The sequence below is a fragment of the Centruroides sculpturatus genome, unplaced genomic scaffold, assembly GCF_000671375.1.
Source record: "Centruroides sculpturatus isolate CEXI.00-Female unplaced genomic scaffold, Cexi_2.0 scaffold111, whole genome shotgun sequence".
Classification (NCBI taxonomy): domain Eukaryota; kingdom Metazoa; phylum Arthropoda; class Arachnida; order Scorpiones; family Buthidae; genus Centruroides; species Centruroides sculpturatus.
This window is the reverse complement of record NW_019384655.1, coordinates 488,614-512,091: the sequence shown is the minus strand read 5'-3', so window position 1 is coordinate 512,091 and position 23,478 is coordinate 488,614. Positions and strand designations below refer to the sequence as shown.

At 30.0% G+C, this 23,478-nt stretch overlaps 1 protein-coding gene across 1 annotated transcript in view; it reads left to right on the top strand.

Annotated features, from left to right (window-relative positions):
• The first annotated feature begins 2,676 nt into the window (after positions 1-2,676).
• Positions 2,677-23,478, top strand: part of LOC111626406 (RING finger and transmembrane domain-containing protein 2-like) — a 51,486-nt gene continuing 30,684 nt past the window's right edge. Inside the window, exons 1-3 of the mRNA XM_023369772.1 lie at positions 2,677-2,807; positions 15,614-16,189; positions 16,265-16,341. Of these exons, the coding sequence (XP_023225540.1) occupies positions 15,616-16,189; positions 16,265-16,341 (651 nt within the window). The 5' untranslated portion in view covers positions 2,677-2,807; positions 15,614-15,615. The remainder of the gene's footprint in view (positions 2,808-15,613; positions 16,190-16,264; positions 16,342-23,478) is intronic.

Below are 23,478 nucleotides of genomic sequence, written 5' to 3'. Positions count from 1 at the left end.
ACCCCGACTTACGCGAACCCGGAGTTACGCGATTTTCAAATCTCGTCAATTCGTCTTTTGTTTGAGCGCCACGCAACCCTTGATTATTCACTCCCCCCACACTACTGTTCAGCTTACATGTTCGGATGTGTCGCATGGAATCGACACATAGCTACAATTTATTTTGTGTTATTTATTTCTGTGTTTGTTATATCTACGGAGACTCGAGAGACTCTACTATGTCATCCAAACGAAGTAGAACTAATTCTTCTGCATCAAACAAGAAAAGAAAAACTTTATCTTTGGAATGTAAAGTTAACATTGGGTATGTTCGTAAAGTCGAACGAGTTAAACGAGAATGACGTCATCGTTATTCCTATTTCGTTAGACTTTTCGAACGATTCGTTACTAACGCGTTTAACTCGTTTGACTTTACGAACGTACCCATTATTAAAGACTTCGATACAAAAATGAAAATTTGTGAATTGGCAAAGAAGTTTGATCTACCGGAATTGTCGGTCAGAACAATTATAAAAGGCAAAGAAAAAATTCTCGAAGCTGTGAAAAATGCTCAATCTTTAAATTCAAGCATCATTCGTAAACGTCACAGTATTATCGCTGAGATGGAAACAATGTTAAAATTATGGCGTAATAATCAAGTAAATGTGAAAAATTGTAAAATAATATAGGCCTAATTTGTTATACATATGTATTATCTAAGATTTTATTAAACATTTTTTTCTAAATTATTGTTTTCTTTAGTCTCCGGCCCCAATTAAAAATTATTTGTATGTATTTATATGCGAAATTATACCCCGACTTACGCGAATTCGACTTACGCGGTTACCGCTCGGTCCCACCTATCGCGTAAGTTCGGGGTATTACTGTATTTTATAAACCATAGTAATTGTTATTTAAAACCTACAGCCGAGAATGGTGAGAATCAAACGGACTATTTTCAATTTGATCAATTTTCTGGAACGTTTACAATCGTTCTATAATCGAACCAATTCGAATTCGAATTCGAATACAGTAATACCCGACTTACGCGAACCCAGAGTTACGCAATTTTCAAATCTCGTCGATTCGTCTTTTGTTTGAGCGCCACGCAACCCTTGATTACTCACTCCCCCCACACTATTGTTCAGCTTACATGTTCGGATGTGTCGCGCGGAATCCACACATAGCTACAATTTATTTTGTGTTATTTATTTCTGTGTTTGTTATATCTACGGAGACTCGAGAGACTCTACTATGTCATCCAAACGAAGTAGAACTAATTCTTCTGCATCAAACAAGAAAAGAAAAACTTTATCTTTGGAATGTAAAGTTAACATTGGGTATGTTCGTAAAGTCGAACGAGTTAAACGAGAATGACGTCATCGTTATTCCTATTTCGTTAGACTTTTCGAACGATTCGTTACTAACGCGTTTAACTCGTTTGACTTTACGAACGTACCCATTATTAAAGACTTCGATACAAAAATGAAAATTTGTGAATTGGCAAAGAAGTTTGATCTACCGGAATTGTCGGTCAGAACAATTATAAAAGGCAAAGAAAAAATTCTCGAAGCTGTGAAAAATGCTCAATCTTTAAATTCAAGCATCATTCGTAAACGTCACAGTATTATCGCTGAGATGGAAACAATGTTAAAATTATGGCGTAATAATCAAGTAAATGTGAAAAATTGTAAAATAATATAGGCCTAATTTGTTATACATATGTATTATCTAAGATTTTATTAAACACTTTTTTCTAAATTATTGTTTTCTTTAGTCTCCGGCCCTAATTAAAAATTATTTGTATGTATTTATATGCGAAATTATACCCCGACATACGCGAACTCGACTTACGCGGTTACCGCTCGGTCCCACCTATCGCGTAAGTTCGGGGTATTACTGTATAGTTCATATATAGTTAATCTGGACTTCCTGCCCCAAGCTTTCTACATTTGGTTATGATTTTCATCTTGCTAACTGCTTTCTTGAGATTAAGGATATAGTCAGAGGAAGGACAGTAGAAATTTATTTTTAGTTTTTATGTATCAGTCTCTTTCATTACTAGCATGTTTTTTTTTTGTCTATTTTTGATAAACAAATGCAACACTTCTTCCATTTCCCAAAATTATTACCTCCTTATTATCTCTTAGAAGGATTTTAACTTCAACAATGTGGTTCATAACATGACAAAGGTCAAAATGAAGTTTTTCATTGTAAATATTTTCAAAAGTTGAAACCAAAATTTTTACAAACAAACTATAACTATAACAAAAACACAAGAACACACTTATATTCTGAAGAAGAAAAAACACTGTTTGAAAAAGTCAATGACGTACTAAGTATGATACAGATCAAACTGATCTGATCACATTATAAATAAACAATCATATGGCTGAGAGTAAAGCCTTTCAAGACTTGGCTCGTACTTAGATTATAAAAATATTGTTATATTGAAGGTTAAATACTATACTTACCGCTATAAACTCTGATCTTACCTTCTTTATAAAAATTAAATAAAATCTAGAAATCTGCTAAATTCGAGAAAAAACAATCTAGATTTATATTACTTATCTAATTGCCTAAATCTCAAATCTAAGGGCAAACAAAAGAATCTAGATTTAGATGAGAAAAATAGATTCTAAAGTGACAATCCTGTATTTGAGTATTGGTTTTTAAATAATAATTTATCAGCGCCATCTAAAATAGAGAAGTGGAATTAAAAGAAAGATTATAGTGTTATCAGAGTTATTCGGTCGATGACGAATTCTTATGAAATTTTCGAAAGACAGAAGGAAAACAGAATAATGTCTTGTCAAAATAATTAACAAGTAAGTTTATATTAACAAAAATACAGTTAAAGTTACTTGGATTTTTAAAAATGTCTTCTTATTAAGTATCATAAAAGAATACAAGGTTATTTTGGTTTTTTACTTGTTTCAAAATAGGTAATGATTACAGGATTTATAGGAATTACTTAAACATATTTAGAAAGAATAGGTCATAATAAACAGTGTGGATTAATTGATAGTTAATTACAAATACTAAATACATTAAATTGTCATTGAATATCGGAAACTAATTGCTACAGTTATATGCTTTATGCTATTTCTATCGGACTTTGTCGTTTGGAGGTTACTTTTAGGTAATTTGTGTATAAGTGTATAAACATTGCTAATATATATGATATATAAACACTGTGTATCATAATCTGATTATGTGTGTTGTTTTTTTAGGTTCTAATTACTCTTTAATTTCATATTTACACTTGAATATAGTTTTTTGTTTATATATGTTGAATTTTTTTAAGTTATTATCTTTAGCGGAAAGATTATTGTAAATTAAATGTTTGATGATACTGCAATTGTGAAATGCTTGTGTAATTTCATTACAAGTATGGTACTTTCACTTTTGATGTTAGTTACAATAAATTGGTTTTTATATGATAAATACTCTGTATATATACATTATAATCATATTTGGGACTATTGAGTGGGGGATTTTTTCCTGGACCCAGAAACCTGTAGTGGTCCCTATTGATTAATGTTAGTTTTTATTAATAAAAAATAAAATCTTTAAAACTGTTATTTGTTTTTTAATCAATAAAGAAATATTATAAATATTTAATTTGTTTGGAAATAAAATGGTAAAATGGGCCTGCTCTATTCTGGACCCATACAAGCTCTCAATGGCTCTATATTCAATTATTCATTAATATAGTTATTTCAATCAAAACTTCAGACTATGAGGTGTTAAATATAATTAAAAATATTTTAATCTTGCGAGCGCTTTCGACGTAAATATGCACGTCGTCTTCAGGCAATTCAAATATACTTATTTTATATAAATTGTTGTAATTATTTTGTAAACTAATTTTTATCTATTATTGTTATTTTTTATATAAGAGATAATTTGTGGATATGATGATATAATTAATATTGTATAGAAAAAGAGTACTTATTCTGTGAGTATGCTTTAATGCTCATTAATGGTAGAAGCAAATTTTAGTAATATTTGAAGTGACATTAATACAGCTTGAAATTGCAGAATGAGGTACTCTATCTGCATGATTGAATAAGCAATTTAAAGCTAGTTTTGTGCTGTTGAACAAACTACTATGAATGAACAAAACAAATACTAATCAATGTGGAATGTTCATATTGTACTTTGTGACACAAACTGAGTTAGAACATGATTAGTTGTAAATGTTTGGAGCACTAGTTGTGAAAAGTTCATTGGTTGAACAAATTCAAGTTTGGCAAAAGTTGAGATAACCTAATGAACTGGTTGAGCAGTTGCCAAAAGGGATTATCTGATGGTTTGTATCTACTCTGTAGTGGTTTACATTTGAATATAAAGCTTAAATTGGTTCATATAGCTTATAGTGTACACCTAGGCCCATTCTGTACTGAAGTGCAAAGGATGCAATGAACCTGGGTGGCATAATCAAACTTTTCAATTTTTCAAAGAACTTAGTTATTTGAAAAATTGAAAAGTTTGATTATGCCACCCAGGTTCATTGCGGAACCTTTAAACTTAAAACTTCTTAATCATTGGAAAAAAAAATGTTTCTGCTGAGTAAAATACATCTTAATGAACATTACAGAATTAAAAATAACACAATGAAACTAATAAAAATACAATAAAAATTTATAATTTTAATTCTTAAAAATGATTTTTAAAATTAACAAACAAAAAAGAATATTTAATAGATATTAATGTGTACTATTAAAAATAGAAAAATAGTTTAGTTGATTTCAAAACAGTTCTCTAAAAACATTTTTTATAATTATTCATAATATATCTTGGCAATTAAAATAAAATCTTATAAATTTATCTGCTCAGTTGTGATATTGTAAAACATTTTGTCATGAGTGAATATAACCAGTAAAGTATTACAGAAAATTGATTCAGTATTGAAAATAATATAGGAGTATTACAAAATTTAAAATATTTGTAAAATTATAGGTCTGATGAATTTCAAAATGTTTTATACGAAGCAAATAAAATAGAAGCTGACACAATATTTTCTCCATTGCCAATAATTTGACGACATAGGCAGAAAGTAATGTTTTATTATGAAAGTTCAAGTGAAACGATTTGGGGTCCGGAAACAAGTTTTAAAATCAATTTCTTTTTGCTATTTTGAATACCATTTTAAATTCTTTAAATGATATGTATTTTTAATAGTTCAATTCTAAAGATAATTTTGATTTTCTTTGATATTCCTAGTTTATCAAGCATTCTCAAAGAAACAAAAATGAAATATTGCGTAGATTTTCGAAATAAACTGTTTGAGGATATTAAAAAAGAAGCTGACATAAGTATCTTAAATTTATGCAATAATTTTTCCTGAGTCTGGCTGTTATAGTGGTTCCTATTTCCTATCTTTATAAATTAATTTTACTTTTGCTAACAAAAAATAAAATCTTTAAGACTGCTCTTTATTAATGAAGAAACAGTCTACAAATTTCATTTATTCAAAAAAAAAAAAAAAAGAAAAAAAAGGCTAAAGGGGTTCACTGAGAGGTAAAAGGGAGCACAAGCTTGAATCTTGATGATCCTGGTTATATATATACATATGTAAAACAGGAAGCCAAAAAGGCTATAGACAAATACATAGTTCAAAATTTAAAAAAAAATTATTTCATACAATTGTTAAAATGTGTAGTAAGCCTATATACAGTATTAAATGTTTTTTTTTTTTTTTTTAAACAAGATAAATTTGTAATCAATGATTTATTTTTTTATTAGAACATTTAGAGAAACTAACAAAATATATTTTGTCCCATGTGCAAACTGGTTCCACTTGTCAGTTCAGTAAATTAGAAAAGCTGGGACAACTGAGACAAAACAACTCTTTGAAAACTTAGTTCTATTCAAAAAACATTATGGAAATTTGTATAACCAATGCTTCATCATTTAAGGGGAATCTAGTTTGTGGGGCATCCTGTAGCTTCAAATTAAGTGGTGCTTAGGTTAGCACAAATTCAGATTAGTGAAAGTGGAATGTAAAGAAAGTAGTGGCAACATATCCATATATAACAAATCATTTATTGTAGAAACAGATTAGAATTACATTTCTTTAATATTATCTCCTGTTATATCATATGCACACCAGTAGTACTGATGTTTGTTTATGTCCTTAATGACTGCACTACTGCTCAAAGGATGGCATCTCTTGTATGGGAATGCTTTTCTCTCAATGGTTCCTTTAGCTAGGGAAAGAGATTGAAGTCACAAGAACTCATATTGGGTGAATATGGAGGATGTTTGAGTACCTCCCCCTCTGTCCTAACAACTCTCTCACAGGAGCATGTGTAAGAAAATGGGAGCATGTGTTTGGAAATGCTGTTGTTTCCTCTGCACTGTGGGACAAAAATGATGTTCCAGGTACCTCTGGTATTATGCAGCATTCAGAGTCTGGCCCTGAGGAACTGCATGAATAGTATCACATCCTTCACAATGTATACCACTATCAACTTCACTTTCACATTCCCAGGTTCTTGGTGCAGTTTTTTAGGGTGGAAATGATGGATCATGCCATTCATTTGATTGGTGTTTCAGTTCTGGCTTGTAGGATTGCATCCACATTTCATCCAAAGCAATGATCATACTTCAAAAACATCACATTTAATTTGACATCACTAAGTAACTGCTTTTTATTGATCTACATGTCCTACACAAGCACCACTAGGTGAATCGAACAGCCATGCCTTTTCCTCCAAAATCCAGAAATCAACAGCACTACCACTCATTTCTATGGAGCATGGAAAGAAATTAGTGTTGCCACTATTTTCTTTCCAATACATGTATGTGGATACAGAATAATGAGAACAATCAGAAACATTTATTGAACAAAAACTTTTCAACACATCAAAATGCAGGTTGTATTGTTTGAAATAATAACTGAGACAGTTTTCATTTACATCATTTATGAAAGTTGGTTTGTGCAGTGCACATCAAAATGATGCATGATTTCTTGTCAAACTGAAATTAACATCTGACAATTAATTGTTTCTACAGCTATGCATATTTGATCCTACAGATCAACCAAGTTTTGTGGCAAAGGTAACACACAAACTTTGTTGTATACATATCTCCAGAGGGAAAATTGAGGGACACAGGTCTTCTGACTGCCATTCAGTTTATCCTTCAGTACCAAATTTGTATGTTCAGAAGGGACAATATGCAGTGGTATTCCAACTTGCTGAAAGACAGCATTGAGTCTGTTGTTTAATAACTTTGGGAATACCCATAGCTTCAACGTGTTATGATACAAAATTCCAGTTAGTGTTTTAGCAAACATGAACGATCCATAATCTTTCTTTTGTCAATCTTCTGTCAGAGCACAAAACACATTTACCTTTGGATTGTCTCTTGAATGTTCAGCAGCTACATGTGAGTTTCAGAATCTCATACATGTATGTTGTGTTGGTTTTCTTTCTTCTCCTTACAGATGAAATATAGTTTTATCACTGAAAAAAGAGATGAAATATAGTTTTATCACTGAAAGAAATTGTGTATTTAGTTCAAAGAGGTTAAGTTGATTGATTGAATAAATGATGCTTAATTAATACAAGACTTGAGTAGCTCTGTAAGACTTTAATAAGATTTTGAGGCAGGAATAATACATGAACAGTTCAGAACCTGATGTTGGGTACAGGATGTGAAGGAAAGTATTGGAAAAAGTCTGGGTTTTTGAATATGTATTGTGCAAGTGCATGGGGAGATGCACACTGTGTAACAGAAAAAACAAAAGACACAATAAAGCTCTTGACATGAACATTTCATCCTCTTTAATTACAGTACTACAAAATATATATTTAAATGTATTTAATTTGTTAGAAAAAGTAAGTAAAACTCTTAGATAAAACTATNATATACATGCACGCATATCATAATACTTATCATAGGATAAATGTACTATGCCAGAAACCTTCGCGGGAGTGTATTAAACAACTTCCCAAAGTTTCATGGCAATTGGATAAATGGTGTAGTAATGCATGAAGGACAGACAAACATACATTCATATATATATATATATGAATGTATGTTTGTCTGTCCTTCATGCATTACTACACCATTTATCCAATTGCCATGAAACTTTGGGAAGTTGTTTAATACACTCCCGCGAAGGTTTCTGGCATAGTACATTTATCCTATGATAAGTATTATGATATGCGTGCATGTATATGAGCATTTCATATATAAAGTTGACATGAAGAGTGCATGCACATAAGTTTGCTTTATTTGAACTCTTCGTCTTAATGTTTGATTTTATGTTTGAATTTATATTTATGAATGATTCTGGAAGATTCAGCTTATTTTTTGAATTTAGTAAACCTGAAGAAGAACCCAGAAAGAGTTACAAAAACATTTATTCATCACTTAGTGATACTATGCATTGGTTAGTGGTTGCAGTGAGTCTTAATTATCGTTATCCCAGTGTGGTAAGCAGATGTCTAAAAATTTTCTAATTAGTCTCAGAAGAGAAGGGACATTTTTGCACTTGATAAAATGGGTAAGATCGGCTATAATCTAATAATCTTAATCTTTGCTGTCAATACTTTTTTCCCGAGCAATGCCGGGCTCATCTGCTAGTTTATTTCATAAAAATTTATTGAAAGTTTTTTCTTAATTGCATTTTCTTTTAATTTTAATGTTTTCTAAGACATTTATAGACAATTAGATAATAATGCAAAAAGAAAACAAAGTCCAAAATTTAAATTTTCAGCTTTTGAACTTTGTTTATTCTCTCAAAAATTTATTATTGGTTCTATGAGTACCATAAATTTTTTTATTCTTAAATAAAAAATAATTAATATAATAAAAGTAGTTTTATATATGTTTGCTGAAAATATCTAACATTTTTTCCCACCTCACTCTTTCTGCCTTGTAGGCACTATGAGTTTTTTTTTTTTTAGGCCTATTGTGGATTTGATCAAGCCCACAATGAGGGACAGGGTCAAACATATTTGGGATAGATCACCCTCAAAAAATTCAGGGGTTTTTCAACTGTTGGATTCAATTCCTGGTTTCTGGAACAATAGGCAGATGACTTAACTGCTTTGGCCATCTAGTCAGCCATCTGTTTAACATAAAAGGAATTTAGAAAATCTTTAAATTTAATTTTATAGAAACGTAATTTGAATAATCAACTGAACATCTATTATGGTATATAAGAATATGTTATAATTTATGTTATAATTACATATTAGGCATTGCTGCATAGTTTTTTCTTCTTAATCATTAACAGTAGTTGAATTAATTATGTTATAAAATTACATTTTATTGACAATATTTTTAATGGCCATACATATTTTTATAAATTACATAGCCATATTACAGCCCTATAATTTGGCAGTTTATTTGGCTTTAACTATAAATCAGGTTTTTGAATTGATCATATTTATATACTGTATATAATATATATATATATATTATATTTTACTTATAGTCAACAGACTTTATATTGCAAAGTTAATAAATTTTTAATAATTATTAATGATATTCTGAGGTGTGGTATGAGAAAATTTTATTTATTTAATTATTAAACTTATTTTTGGAAATTATTTTATTAAATTTCAACTTTGCTTTAGCTGCTGATTGCATAATCAGGTTGATAAATGAGAACTGCATTCATTAACAATAATGAAATTATGACTAATGGTTTTAATAAAAACGAAAACATTCTTGAATTAAATAATGATAAAATTATCATCTTAATAGATATTGCAAAAGTTTATAATTTGTAAAACTTTATGAAATCAATAAGATGTGAATAATTTACAAGAGAAGTTTGTTAATCTGGCATTTGATAATTGGAATATCTGGCACAGTGTGAAAATTAGCAAATAATTGGAATAGTTGAGAACTTCAGAGAGACTCCAGTATTCCTATGCAATAACTATACAAAATGTACAATGTATTGTGCTGAATGTTGCTTCATTAAAGCTAATACTGTACATATGTTTTGTGTTCAGTAATATTGTGGCAGTATGCCATATTATCTGTTTTTGTCCTTTTGTTCTTTAAAATGAATAAAAAAAATAACTATANTACTTCAGACGTTAATTTAGTATCAAAAACGTAAAATATTTGAGTAGCCCAAGACATAGCCAAAGATTGAAGCGCCACAGCACTGGCGAAAATTTAAATTTGCCAACTGGAATTCTTTCGGATGATTGACTTTCGGAAAACCGACGCTCTACTGTATAGTTATTTTTTTATTCATTTTAACTAAATAACCAATTCCGTTGAATAACTTACTATTAAATTTTGAATAATCTTTTGTTCTTTGTAAACTTTCCCCACTCTTTGTTCTTTCCATCTTCTAGAACTTTCTAATCTTCTTAATTCTTTTTTCTTGGAGATGAGAGCCACTTCCTAGAATTCACCAACATAAATGAGGTTACCTGAGAGCATATGAAGCAAAGAAAGGTCACTTTTGGGCTAGTGCTTGAAGAATGAGAATGTCAAAAGGAGAAACGTTAGTGTCTGGTGTCTGAGTAAATGGGTGAAGTCAGAACTTTGAAATTTCCGGCCCAAAGTTAGTGTGTTAGAGTCAGCATCTCAGCTCGACAAGTCTGAATATGTAACCGGTTATTGGAACCAAATATACGAAAAATCTCAAGAACTTAGAAAAAGGAAGAGAGAAGTGAGAATTTTGTTAAGAAGCTCCCATGTGGCCCTCACAGTAACTGAATGCTGTTAGCACTATCTGGGTATTCTTTCCTATCGTATCTGCCATCTTAGCTATCTTTCATCTATCTTCAATTTTCTTTTATTAGATTAAGTTTAGTGTTAAGAGTTAGTTTTAGAAAAATTATTCTTGCATATTGTATCAGATTAGTGTTATCACAATTCTGTGTTGTGGGCCTTTATATATTTTTTAATTGTTCCACCAAGCTCTAGGATGATTTCTCCAGAGAAATCATCCTAGAGCTGACATTCTTTATTTGAACCTATATATAGTTATATCATGCGCAAATAAATTAATTTTCTGACATCTACTGTGTGTTTAGTTTATTGGGTGTTTGCCTTAGCTAATGAAAACCCTTTCATATCTCACAATATGTAAGGGTGTGATTATGCAGATGCAAATGAGTGAATTTGCCAAGCAGTGTGTAAGCAAATGAGCATATGTAGCAAGAAGAGGTGATGACATTTCTCACTCTCATTAAGTACAGCATGACTACACTGACTCCAGCAAATATGCCACTTTCTGGCACTGTGTGAAAATGAAGAAGTGGAGAAAGTGGCATGGAGATGATGGTGTCACATGTTCGTGTTCAATGTGTCACAGAGAAACATGAATTATTCCACTGTATGTAAATAAAAATCAAATGGTTACTAGCAAAGAAAAACTTTTTTGTTATTCGGATTACTTCATAATGAACACACAAAAAGAAAAAAATATGGTGTTCCTTCTCTGAAAATAGTGAAAGGATAAAGAACTTTGTTAATGAAACAGAATTTATATGACTTTATGTATATCTATAGTTTGAAAAAAACAAAAATCTTTTTATATATACAATAGATGAAAGATAAAAGAAGCAATCATATACTTGTGCCAAGACACATGCACATTATTCAGCGAGAAGAGGTGAGACATGATAAATATCAAACCCTGTCAGATATTTGCGAGAGCCAGAGATTCGCTCTCACCAGCAAGATTTCTCACTTCTTACTTGTGCGTGGTTTTCCTTTGTGAGAACTATTATATATCACTTCCTATTAGATTTGTGTTCGCATAGTCGTACCCTAAGACTGATAAATTTTTCTTTCCACAGTTCAATGCAAAGTATGAGAAACCTAAAAACAGGTTTTTTCATACTTTGTACTTTCATAGCTTTTGTGAATTGTATTTCATAGCTTTTGTGAATTGTATTTTAACAATACATATCTAAAAGTTACAGTATGCAGGGTGCATAGGAAAGTCCCTTTAACTGGAAAATTCTTGCAGATAGAGAGAGCTACAGCTATGCAAGTGAGGTAACGGTATAGTAAAGCGATTACGCCCAACCTAATGCATATGATAGCAGCGCCCCTAGTGGCGAAATTTGGAAGATAGCCAGTGCAAATCGAAAATGAAAACAGATAGAGCAAACTTTCCAATTAGAAAGTTTTAGAGCATCAATTAATTAGTATGAAATGACATGTAGTTCACATGGATAAGATAAATTGTCACCTGTATACCCAAAAATGTCCGAAAGCAATGCACGCCATTTTGTGTAAATGTTTGAAAGGAATAGCCATAGGTATGAAGAAATATTCACAATTTATTGCATAAAATACATACTTACGTCAATACAGTTTGATAACATCACACAAAAAACAATAGAAAGGCAAACTGTCACACAGTGATAACAAGTTAATGTCGAGTATGTTTGAAAAGTTCGCCATTGCTCATGATACATGCCATTGTTGCAGATTTTTCAATCAATGTTAATGCAGTATATAGTCAATGCACTGTATCATTGTAAGATTAATTAAAGAGCATGTACAGACAAATAGCATTTGGAAGCTTACATTTTTGATAATCTGGCACTGTTATGGTCCCAAATGTGCTAGATTAACAAACTTCTAATGTACATAAAAGACACTAGTTACATTCAGCAGACTCAACAGTTATGGAGCAGTTGATTTTTCCAGTGTTGTAAGAAGCTGATCACACATTCAGAAAAGATTGCTGATCATTGGTTTAGAGTAAAGTTTCCCAAAGAGGTTCCTACAGATCCCTGGGGTCCTTGGAACTGCTGACGGGGTCTGTGGCAAATTAAAATTAATTTGGGGGTGCATGGACAACAGGGGTTTGTGAAAGGTTTAATAAAAGTAAAATGATTGTGACCCACTTTCATTATTATGAAAGTTAAAATAAATAGTGTGAGATTCTGGACACCCTCCCCCTAATTAATTGGAAATCGATGTCAAATACATAAATTTTTAGAAGTAATATTTCTGATTTTAAGTGAAAAGTTTTAATGTTAAAACGAAGGAAACTGGTAAAACTGATTTCCTTCTCAATGGAAGTTTGACATCCTTTTCGTTTTCCCTTATCTTTACAAATTTTGAGTCATATACAGTCCACTTACCCCTCTGTAAACCTCCACTCATCCTAAACACGTGGGAATAATACAATTCTCTCATTGGAGAAAATCATCAAAAAAGGGGATTCTTTAGTATCATTCGGGGAGTATGCCACGAAATTCCATAGGAGAAGGACGTATTCCGTATAAGCTCCCTACGGCCAACACCCATATTCAACTCCCATAGTTCATACAAAGTTTGTTATAAAGTTCATTCTAAATTAAAGATGATGTCTATTGAAGTGCCGCCAAAGAATTAACTAAAGATAAGAACATTTGTATTAATCAGAAATTAAGAAGAAGATAAAAGAATATACTTTGAGATAGTATGATTTTAACTGGAATTGTGATCTCTCTCCGCGATAAATAGATATATTTGAAGGTCCATTTTGTATCATTTTTCCTTTGTTATTAAATATTCATTTTTATGTTAAAGTAAGGTCTAAAATGTCTGAATCAAAGATATTACAGCATCTCCATAGCTATTCAAACCACGTGTTAATCTGTGGATTATAAAACTGATTAACTGGTGTCATCATCCTGATGTAGATCTGAATCTCAAAATTTGGATCCCTTTTAAATGCCCTTAAGGCCATCCTTCGACTAGAAACCGTATCTCTCAATCCGTGAACTCCCGAGAACAGATTTCACTTAATCTGTGCTGATTAAGTGGTACAAATTGAAATATGGATCTGTACAAAATATGAATCTGTACCCCCAGCTAACTCACAATAGTAATAAATGAATTGGTGGTCATTTTTACATCCTGATGTAAACGTTTTACATCAGGACATACCATCCCATCAGGTTAACCCATCTCATTAGTAATATTGAAAAGTAATGTGTTTTTTATTTTAAAACAAAAGTCATTGTCATATATATATATAAAGAACTTTTGAATTTCTAATTTAATTTTAACCCTTCAAAAAATTGAAAATTAAAAATTCTCATATTATAAAAAGTTATTAAAATAGAAAAATAGAAAACAACCTGTTAATCATGTTTTACTTAAAATTTACATATAAATATCAATTAAGTACTTAATAGTTATTTTTGTTATAAATTTAATTTTATTTCATCTGTTCAATTTCAATAATATTTTTACGTTATAAATGTAATTTTTAATTTCAATTACATTAAATTTAAATATAGAACAAAGTACTTTTTAATTTAAATACATAGTTTATTTTATACAATTTTATTATATTTTATAATCATCTATAGTTTTTAATATATGAATCATTTTTATAATTCTATGATTAGAATAAATACAGTAATAAATATTACCGTTAGAAATAAATTTAAACAAATCAATTCAAAAAACACAATTCATTTACTTTTTAATTTGATGTATTAATATACAAGCTAAAGCTTGCCCATTTTGAAAATGGGCTCTGTGCTTCATTTATTGCATACATTATGACATTTTAGAATCTATTTTGTTTATTTATAGAATTTTATACATTTATTTAATTTTTCTTTCCAATACAGTGATAATTATTGGTTATTTTTCATAATTATAAAAACTATTTAATGACAAATGAATTATTGATATATTTTTAATTTTGATCAAAAACATGTTTTTCTATAAAAATTCGATAGATAAAATAAAAAACTTATTAATTTTATGTTTTTGTAATGTAATTTATAACCAAATTAAAAATAAATTATACATTTTTTTCTGTTTTCACTATATTATACCCATTTTTACTAGCTAAATTACCCAAATTACTTTAAATATCAAAATGTTTTATTTATATTTTATTTTTACATCACCATTCAAGATATCAAAGTTAAATTTGTAATTTTGCTATTATGTAGTTGTGTAGAGTTATTTCACTTGGGGTTCATGGTGGGGGTTTCTCTATGAGAAAGAGTCTGTGGGCATAATAAGTTTGGAAGCCATTGGTTTAGAGCAGTTAAACTGAACAATTAAAGTTTGTTCAGTTTAATTAAATTTTAATTGTGTTAGATTTATTATTTTATATGAGCACTAAGATGGCTTTTCTTTTTCGCTAGCTTATCAATAAAAAGGAGGACAAAGTTTCCTAATGATCTTTTACAATTTTGTAACATTACAATAAATTTATGCTAACTTGTATACATTATGCTAACCTATATGTAATTTTCCCTGTACAATTGTAACACAAGAGTTGAAAAGGGACATAATTGTCTGAAATGCATACTCAAAGAAATAAAAAGTTTGTCCTCCTTTTTATTGATGGTGTATAATAAGTCTACCAAAAAAGAAAAGCCACCTTAGCGCTCGTATAATTCAACACAAGAATAGACAAGAAGCGCATTGCATAATAGATTATTTTACTATCATTCTTTTTGAAATAGTGGATTTTTTGTATAATTGTATTTGAATCTGTTTATAATAAATAAGTTACCTGAACCAATAAGAAATAACCTGTTGTTACAAGTATTTTTATATGTTAAGAACATCTTAAATTTTTATATTGTAAAATATTTCTTATATTTTAAATTTAATTTTAAACTCAACTTATTTGTATATAATTGAAATAATTTTCTGTGTTTTATAGATATGGCTGAAAGTAACAACAGTCGAGAAAGAAATTCTAGTCAACCTTGGCTTAATATTCCATGGTCTTTAAGACATGGATTGCATACTTCTAGCTTACAACATTTAGCAAGTAACCAACGAATTCATCAAGATATACAGCATGTTATAAGAGGATTTAGTCCATTAGTTGAAGGATCATCATCTTTCGGATCGGTGAATGCTCGCCACTTTACTTCATGGCTCCGAGAACAGAGACCAATGTTCTTTTCAAGTTCTAATAGAATTAATCCAGATGTACCTCCTCCCCTTCATGTATCTAATCATCAAGAACAGATTTTGAATGATGACTTTGTGATTGAAATGGAATCTGAAAGATTAAGAAATAACTCTCAAAGAGCATCTAATAACAATAACAACAATAATGAAGACATTACAGTAAATAATTCTACAGAAAACAGAGAACAGAATAGAAATAATGATCCGGCTGATGCACTTCGTAACAATCCAGAAATGAGAGCATTACTGTTGATGGCAGAGAAATATGTACCTTTTATTTTAATTTTATTATTGAAATTAATTTTTGATCATAGAATAGGTAAGAATTTAACTTAATTATAAGAATGAATATTTTATGATTAGCTAAGATTTTTATATATAAGAATTTTTAAAGGTATTCTGGTTGTTATTGGTTTATTTGCAACTTTTTGTCATGCAAATTCAGTGATTAAAAGAGAGGTTTCTAAACAGGTAAGAAATTTAATTTTTTAAGAAATATTATAGTTTAGTAATTTTTGTATTATGTTTACATCTCATTGTTATAAATTTTGTTTCTGAAATTTAGTAGAATATTATAATTTAAAGCTGTGATTAAAAAAAATGTTTATACAGTAGAGCATCGATTATCCGAATCAATTGGGGACTGGGGTTGTTCAGAAGATCGATGTTTCGGATAACCGATTATGTACGAAAAAATATATTAATTTATCCCATCTTGACATTTTTCTCCGTTCTGTGTTGCTTTGCGTTGAATTTTCGTTGATGTTAAGCCTAACGAAGACTATTGCATCGTAAAAAATTATTTCTTTATTTTGTACGAACAAAATAAATATATTGAAAAATATAAAAACAATAAAAAATTATACTTCAGAAGTTAATTTAGTATCAAAAACGTAAAATATTTGAGTAGCCCAAGACATAGCCAAAGATTGCAGCGCCACAGCATTGGCGAAAATTTAAATTTGCCGACTGAAATTCTTTCAGATGATTGACTTTCGGATAATCGACGCTCTATTGTATTTACAAATTAATAAAATGAAATTAATCTTAGCTAAGTATGCAATAAATTCATTATAGAACTCTTACAAATGTTTGTGTTGCTACGGACACGATGTTACCTATATTGTATATTTTAAAAAATTATTTAATTTATTATATACTGATATCTAATACTGTTGGTATAATTGAATCTTTAAAAGATGTGATTTATGCTTCTTAGACTGATTCCTAAGACTGCAAATACAACAAAATCCATTTTTCATTCACACACTTCAATAATGTTAATTCTATTTTAGGTTAAGGTTACCTTAGGTTCCAAGGTGGCAGCCTTTCCAGTCGCCATTTTAAATTACTCTAGAGACTGCGCGGAAAAAGATTTTTTGATCGGAGATCAAATGACTCCTTTACAATAATAAACTAATAAAGTGAAATAAGGAAAAATTTTTTTTATCCTAAATTTTACCCAGACTTGATAGATTCATTTTCACTTGTTACAGGTCTTTTCTTCTCTGTTTTTGTCGATTCAGCTACACTTTTAGAGGTTGTTTCATTTTTCCTTCTATTCAATTTGGTTGTTGCCTTTTCATTCCATTTTAATTTTTTTCCTACTTTTTCATATTTGACACTGGTGCAGATGGAACAGTTTCTGGTTCAAGCCATTTCAGTGTTTTTCCAGTCCCAGGATATATCATAGCTAAATGTTTTGAAAAAATTTGGAATCTCTCCAGGTTTTCTAACGGGCCAATTCATGAATTTTTTATACATAAATAAGTACATGTATGAGTCTGAAAGATCATTTGTGTAATGCTTTGGTAGGTGTTTTTTATTTTTTAAATATCCCCATGACTGTTCAATATTTTGAGTATGATCTCCTGTTTTGGGGTTTACAAAACTTTTTGAATGGTTTACTGTTCTATGTTCGATATTTACTTCTTCTATGTCATATATATGATTATATCCTTTCCATTTGTCAGTTATTATAGTACTGCTGGAATTTACATATTTATACACTACCCAATTTAGAGTAATTTCTGATCTATCATTTACCTGACATATAAAACAATTTTTATCCTCCCTGCATATTCCACCAACAACCCATTTTGTAGATTTTAATATATGACCTTTTTCATACTTTCATTTGCATATTAGTTTCATCAATTTCAACAGTTTTATTTGTCCCTCCTATTTTAAATTATGTCAAATTATTCAATGCTATAAGCATTATTAATCTTATATGATTGACCCAATCAATGCTAGTCTTTTTAGAGATTCCTACTGCAATTGCTGAATTTGTTGCTGTACATTCAAGACAAAGATAGTGCCAAATGAAGGACAAAACACAACCCCAAGAAATATGGCTGAATTTACTTTTAAATGTTCGTTCAAATGCTGAATACTTTGTTCCACATTTACTACATCTTAAAAAACAGGATTTTCTATCACTTCAATAATATAATTTACATTTAGAAGCACACAAATTGCACACAGACTCAGTTTGTTGTATTCCTAATTTTACAGCAAATTTAAAGACATTATCAATATCATGTTGCAATCCTAACTCCAAATATTCAGTCATTTTCCATTAACTGATAGAATTTACAGGTGGTGCAACCTGACCAAAATTCATCAGAACTTAAATCTACTAAACTCATTTGCACAAAATTAGCAACAAACTAAAAACATAAAAAAACGAAAAAAATTAAGATTAGATTTAACTATTATACTTAGTTACTATAATTTGAAAATAATATAATTACCAATATGACAATCTGAAAATTAATTATTGTAACAAAGAAAACAATTAATCCAATACACATTCAACGCAACACTGTCAGTTTTGACTAACTACTGGTTGTTTTGCATATTTCCACAATAAACTTCCGACTGCGATGTCAGATCTTATGAATTTGCATATTCATTCACAATCACATTATACATCATGTTGATTATACTTTCACATTTCGTAACATTATTATGAAAGCTCCCTCTATCATCAGTGTCACGCGTGACTCTGTTTCGAGATTACTGGAAAGGCCATCTTGGAACCTAAGGTAACATTAACCCTATTTTAATATATAAAAAATCCATCAATGAGAGTTATGTAACTTTCCTGGCTATTATGAGATTTTATTAAAAATACTTTTAAGCAAAATAAATAAAATTGTGTATGGTGCCATCTGTTATCAGATTTTATTATAAAAAATTTTTATATTTTTAATTACTACAAAGTGGCAAAAAGCATAATTTTGTGGGTAGGTATGAGTTTTATGAAAAAGTGTAAATATTATCATATTTTTGCAGAATGACCGGCATGCCACATACAAATGCAGACCAGCATGCTGGTCTGACATTTGTATGGGGTTATGACATGGGGACCAGGGCAAGTCATAACCCTGGGGTTATGACATGCTGGTTAAACTGCAACTAAAATATAAAATTAATCGGATCTAACAAAACTAGTTGTTAATTAAACATTAAAGAAAACATTCTTCTGAGTACAACAAAATAATAGCATTGTAATTTGACTGACTTAAAATCAAGAAGAGAGTTTTCATTTACAAGATAATAAAACAATGACTTATTGATAGTAGTAGTAGTTAGTGTGGGCTATACTGACCATCCATCTACCCTAACCTTAAAAATAACACTTTTCTCAAATTTCTTACAAAGCCTATGTAAACTGAGACAGCGAGTTTCTTAAATTAAATTTGCTTATTTTTGGATTTTCAAATCAAATAACAATAAAATACACATTAAAAAAAGCACTTTTGGAATTCCACTAGTATTTTGTGTTGTTAGAAAGAAGACAAAAAGAAGAAATTAAACATATAATTGTATTTTTGGTGTAATGCTGACAATTTCACAGTTTTAGAATAAAAACTTGTTTATTTTTACTTGTTTGTTTTTTTTAATGTGCCCTCTAGACAGGAATGTATAGCCTCACTTAAACTGGCATGCCTGTTTTTACTATATGGAAACATCTGATTTCATGGTATTCCCAGATAGACCAGCATGCCGGTTATTCCACAAAAATACAGTAATAACAAATAAAATCTTTATTAATTAAAACTCCTTGCCGTCCGGACCCGAGTTATCTCGGGCAGTTTACATAGCGTTACAGAAAACTTGGTCCTTTCGGCCCCGAAAAAAATTGTTTTTTCAATTTTTGGATGTTTTTTAAGTCTCCAAATTTTTTCAAAAATTTTTACCCACGCGAAAAAATTTTATCGCGATTTTAATTTACCTATAATTACACACGATTAACGCTTAATTGTTTTTTAATGTGATTTTTTATCAAATTTAATTTGTCATTCTAAAGTTCTAGTGCACGGATTTTACCTCGGTAAAGTTATTAAAAGCTACTTTCTGATATCAAAAACTACCTCCAATAGTTTTTTAATTTTTTTAATTAATATATTTTATTATATATAAGTTTAATTAAATCGGAGGGTCGGAAATCGCAATTAAAATTAATTTTTTAAAAATATTTAAAAATATACGGCCAGCTAGTATTCACCCTACTATAAACTCTTCACCTCCTGTAGGTTTTATGAGAGTGTCCCGGGAAATCCAACACCAGCTGTTCTCAAGGTTGTCCAGCTGTGTAAACAATGACTCATCAATGTAAAATTTTGCAGAAAGGGGAGACAATAGAAAATAAAGTTTGAAGCTTTTTCTTCAAAATTAACGCATCTCTTTCGTTTTTTTCAGTTTTAAATATTTTTTATGTTTAATTAAAAATTCCTAAAAAAATTCGGGAACAAGTGGTTAAGTCCTATCTCTCTTGAGATACATGATTCCTTCTATCTCCCTACCCTCTTGACCTTTTACCCCAAAATTTAATAGCATAAATGCCCCTTATATGCAAGCCACCATGCCAAATTTCATTTTTAATCTTTATCCCATCCTGAGATATTTAGTGAAACAGACAGACACACACACACACACACCATGGAATTTTTTGCCATTTTTTTGGATTCAAAAGGTCTCAAAACTTTTTGCAAACTTGCAGATTTGCAAAAAACTTTGAGGATCAAATTTGACACAATTTCAATACTTTCCCTTGTTATGTATACATAATAGCTGGGAAAGTAAAACTGCTCCAACAATTCATTTGCTAATTAATAAGCTGCTATTAACAAAAGTAAAAATACAGTAGAGCGTGGATTATCCGAATCAATTGGGGACTGGGGTTGTTCAGAAGATCGATGTTTCGGATAACCGGTTATGTACGAAAAAATATATTAATTTATCCCATCTTGACATTTTTCTTCGTTGCGTGTCGCTTTGCGTTGAATTTTCGTCGATGTTAAGCCTAACAAAGACTATTGTATCGTTAAAAATAATTTTTTATTTTTAACTATTACAAAATGGCAAAAAGCATAATTTTGTGGGTAGGCATGAGTTTTATGAAAAAGTGTAAATATTATCATATTTTTGCAGAATGACCGGCATGCCACATACAAATGCAGACCAGCATGCTGGTCTGACATTTGTATGGGGTTATGACATGGGGACCAGGGCAAGTCATAACCCTGGGGTTATGACATGCTGGTTAAACTGCAACTAAAATATAAAATTAATCGGATCTAACAAAACTAGTTGTTAATTAAACATTAAAGAAAACATTCTTCTGAGTACAACAAAATAATAGCATTGTAATTTGACTGACTTAAAATCAAGAAGAGAGTTTTCATTTACAAGATAATAAAACAATGACTTATTGATAGTAGTAGTAGTTAGTGTGGGCTATACTGACCATCCATCTACCCTAACCTTAAAAATAACACTTTTCTCAAATTTCTTACAAAGCCTATGTAAACTGAGACAGCGAGTTTCTTAAATTAAATTTGCTTATTTTTGGATTTTCAAATCAAATAACAATAAAATACACATTAAAAAAAGCACTTTTGGAATTCCACTAGTATTTTGTGTTGTTAGAAAGAAGACAAAAAGAAGAAATTAAACATATAATTGTATTTTTGGTGTAATGCTGACAATTTCACAGTTTTAGAATAAAAACTTGTTTATTTTTACTTGTTTGTTTTTTTTAATGTGCCCTCTAGACAGGAATGTATAGCCTCACTTAAACTGGCATGCCTGTTTTTACTATATGGAAACATCTGATTTCATGGTATTCCCAGATAGACCAGCATGCCGGTTATTCCACAAAAATACAGTAATAACAAATAAAATCTTTATTAATTAAAACTCCTTGCCGTCTGGACCCGAGTTATCTCGGGCAGTTTACATAGCGTTACAGAAAACTTGGTCCTTTCGGCCCCGAAAAAAATTGTTTTTTCAATTTTTGGATGTTTTTTAAGTCTCCAAATTTTTTCAAAAATTTTTACCCACGCGAAAAAATTTTATCGCGATTTTAATCAACCTTTAATAACGCACGATTAACACTTAATTGTTTTTTATGGGATTTATATAAATAAAAAAACTGTATATGTATGCATATGGGTTTTTTTTGTTTCTTAAATCATCGTCTCCGGGTGAGACTAAGTTCTGAGGTGGCAACCCTACATGTAGGTCCAGTCAAGACTAACCTGATCTTTTTGTCTTATCGAGCCTTAACTCTCCCATTGTCTTATGTTCTTGGAACTGGTGGTTCATTGTCTTCAGTTCTTGGGATTGGTGGTCCCACCCAAAGGGAAGAAAGGAAATGAAAAGAAAGTTCTAGAAAGACAGAGAACAAAAGGGAATAAGGAAATAAATATATAAATATTGGTTTCTTTAATTTTGGTATGTATTTTGGTGGGTAGGATTAAGTAGTAATAAGGTGATTGGGTTTTATTTTTTTTGCAGACAATCTATCGTTACATTTTTGGCGCCTCCACTATGACGGCGCCCGTTGTGGTCGCACCGTTTGCACCGCCCTAGGGCCGCCCCTGCTAATAAATAACATAAAAATGAAACATATTAACAAAACCATAGAAACATATTCATATTTCATATATTTCATATACATAGATTTCATGTATATGAAATTTTTTATTCTTGAGACTAACTAATGTTACACTTTTGAAAATTACTTTTGAATTTTAATTCCATTTACAAAATTAAACTTGTATGCATTAGTATTTTGAACTTCATATCTTAACAATAAAACTTTCATGATTGTATACAGAAAACACTTTTAAAATATTTTTTTTTTTTTTTTTTGAGAACGAGTGAATAAAGTCACAATCAGAATTCTGTAACATATGCTGTGTTGATATGTGTAAATTATAAAGATGTTTAAGGTAGTTTATTAGAGCCAAAGAACGTTTGAGACATTACTGTATTTACCTACTGTATATATACTAGTTGAGTGCCCGTCATATGACCGAATATATAAAATGTATAAAATGCTATAGTAATGTTACACCTGTGAAGTTCATTTACCTATTATATTATATTTATTAAGTTTTATTGGTTTCTTAGTTTCTGTACGTTAATGTAGAAATATTGATATGTCTTTATAAACAACTTGAAATAACATTAATAAATGTAAATTTTTATTGAAAATAATTAACATTCTGTTCTGTATTTTCTAAGAGATTTAGAAACAGTCGCAATAGAATTGCCACTGTACAGTGACATTACAGGAAATTATATAGAAAA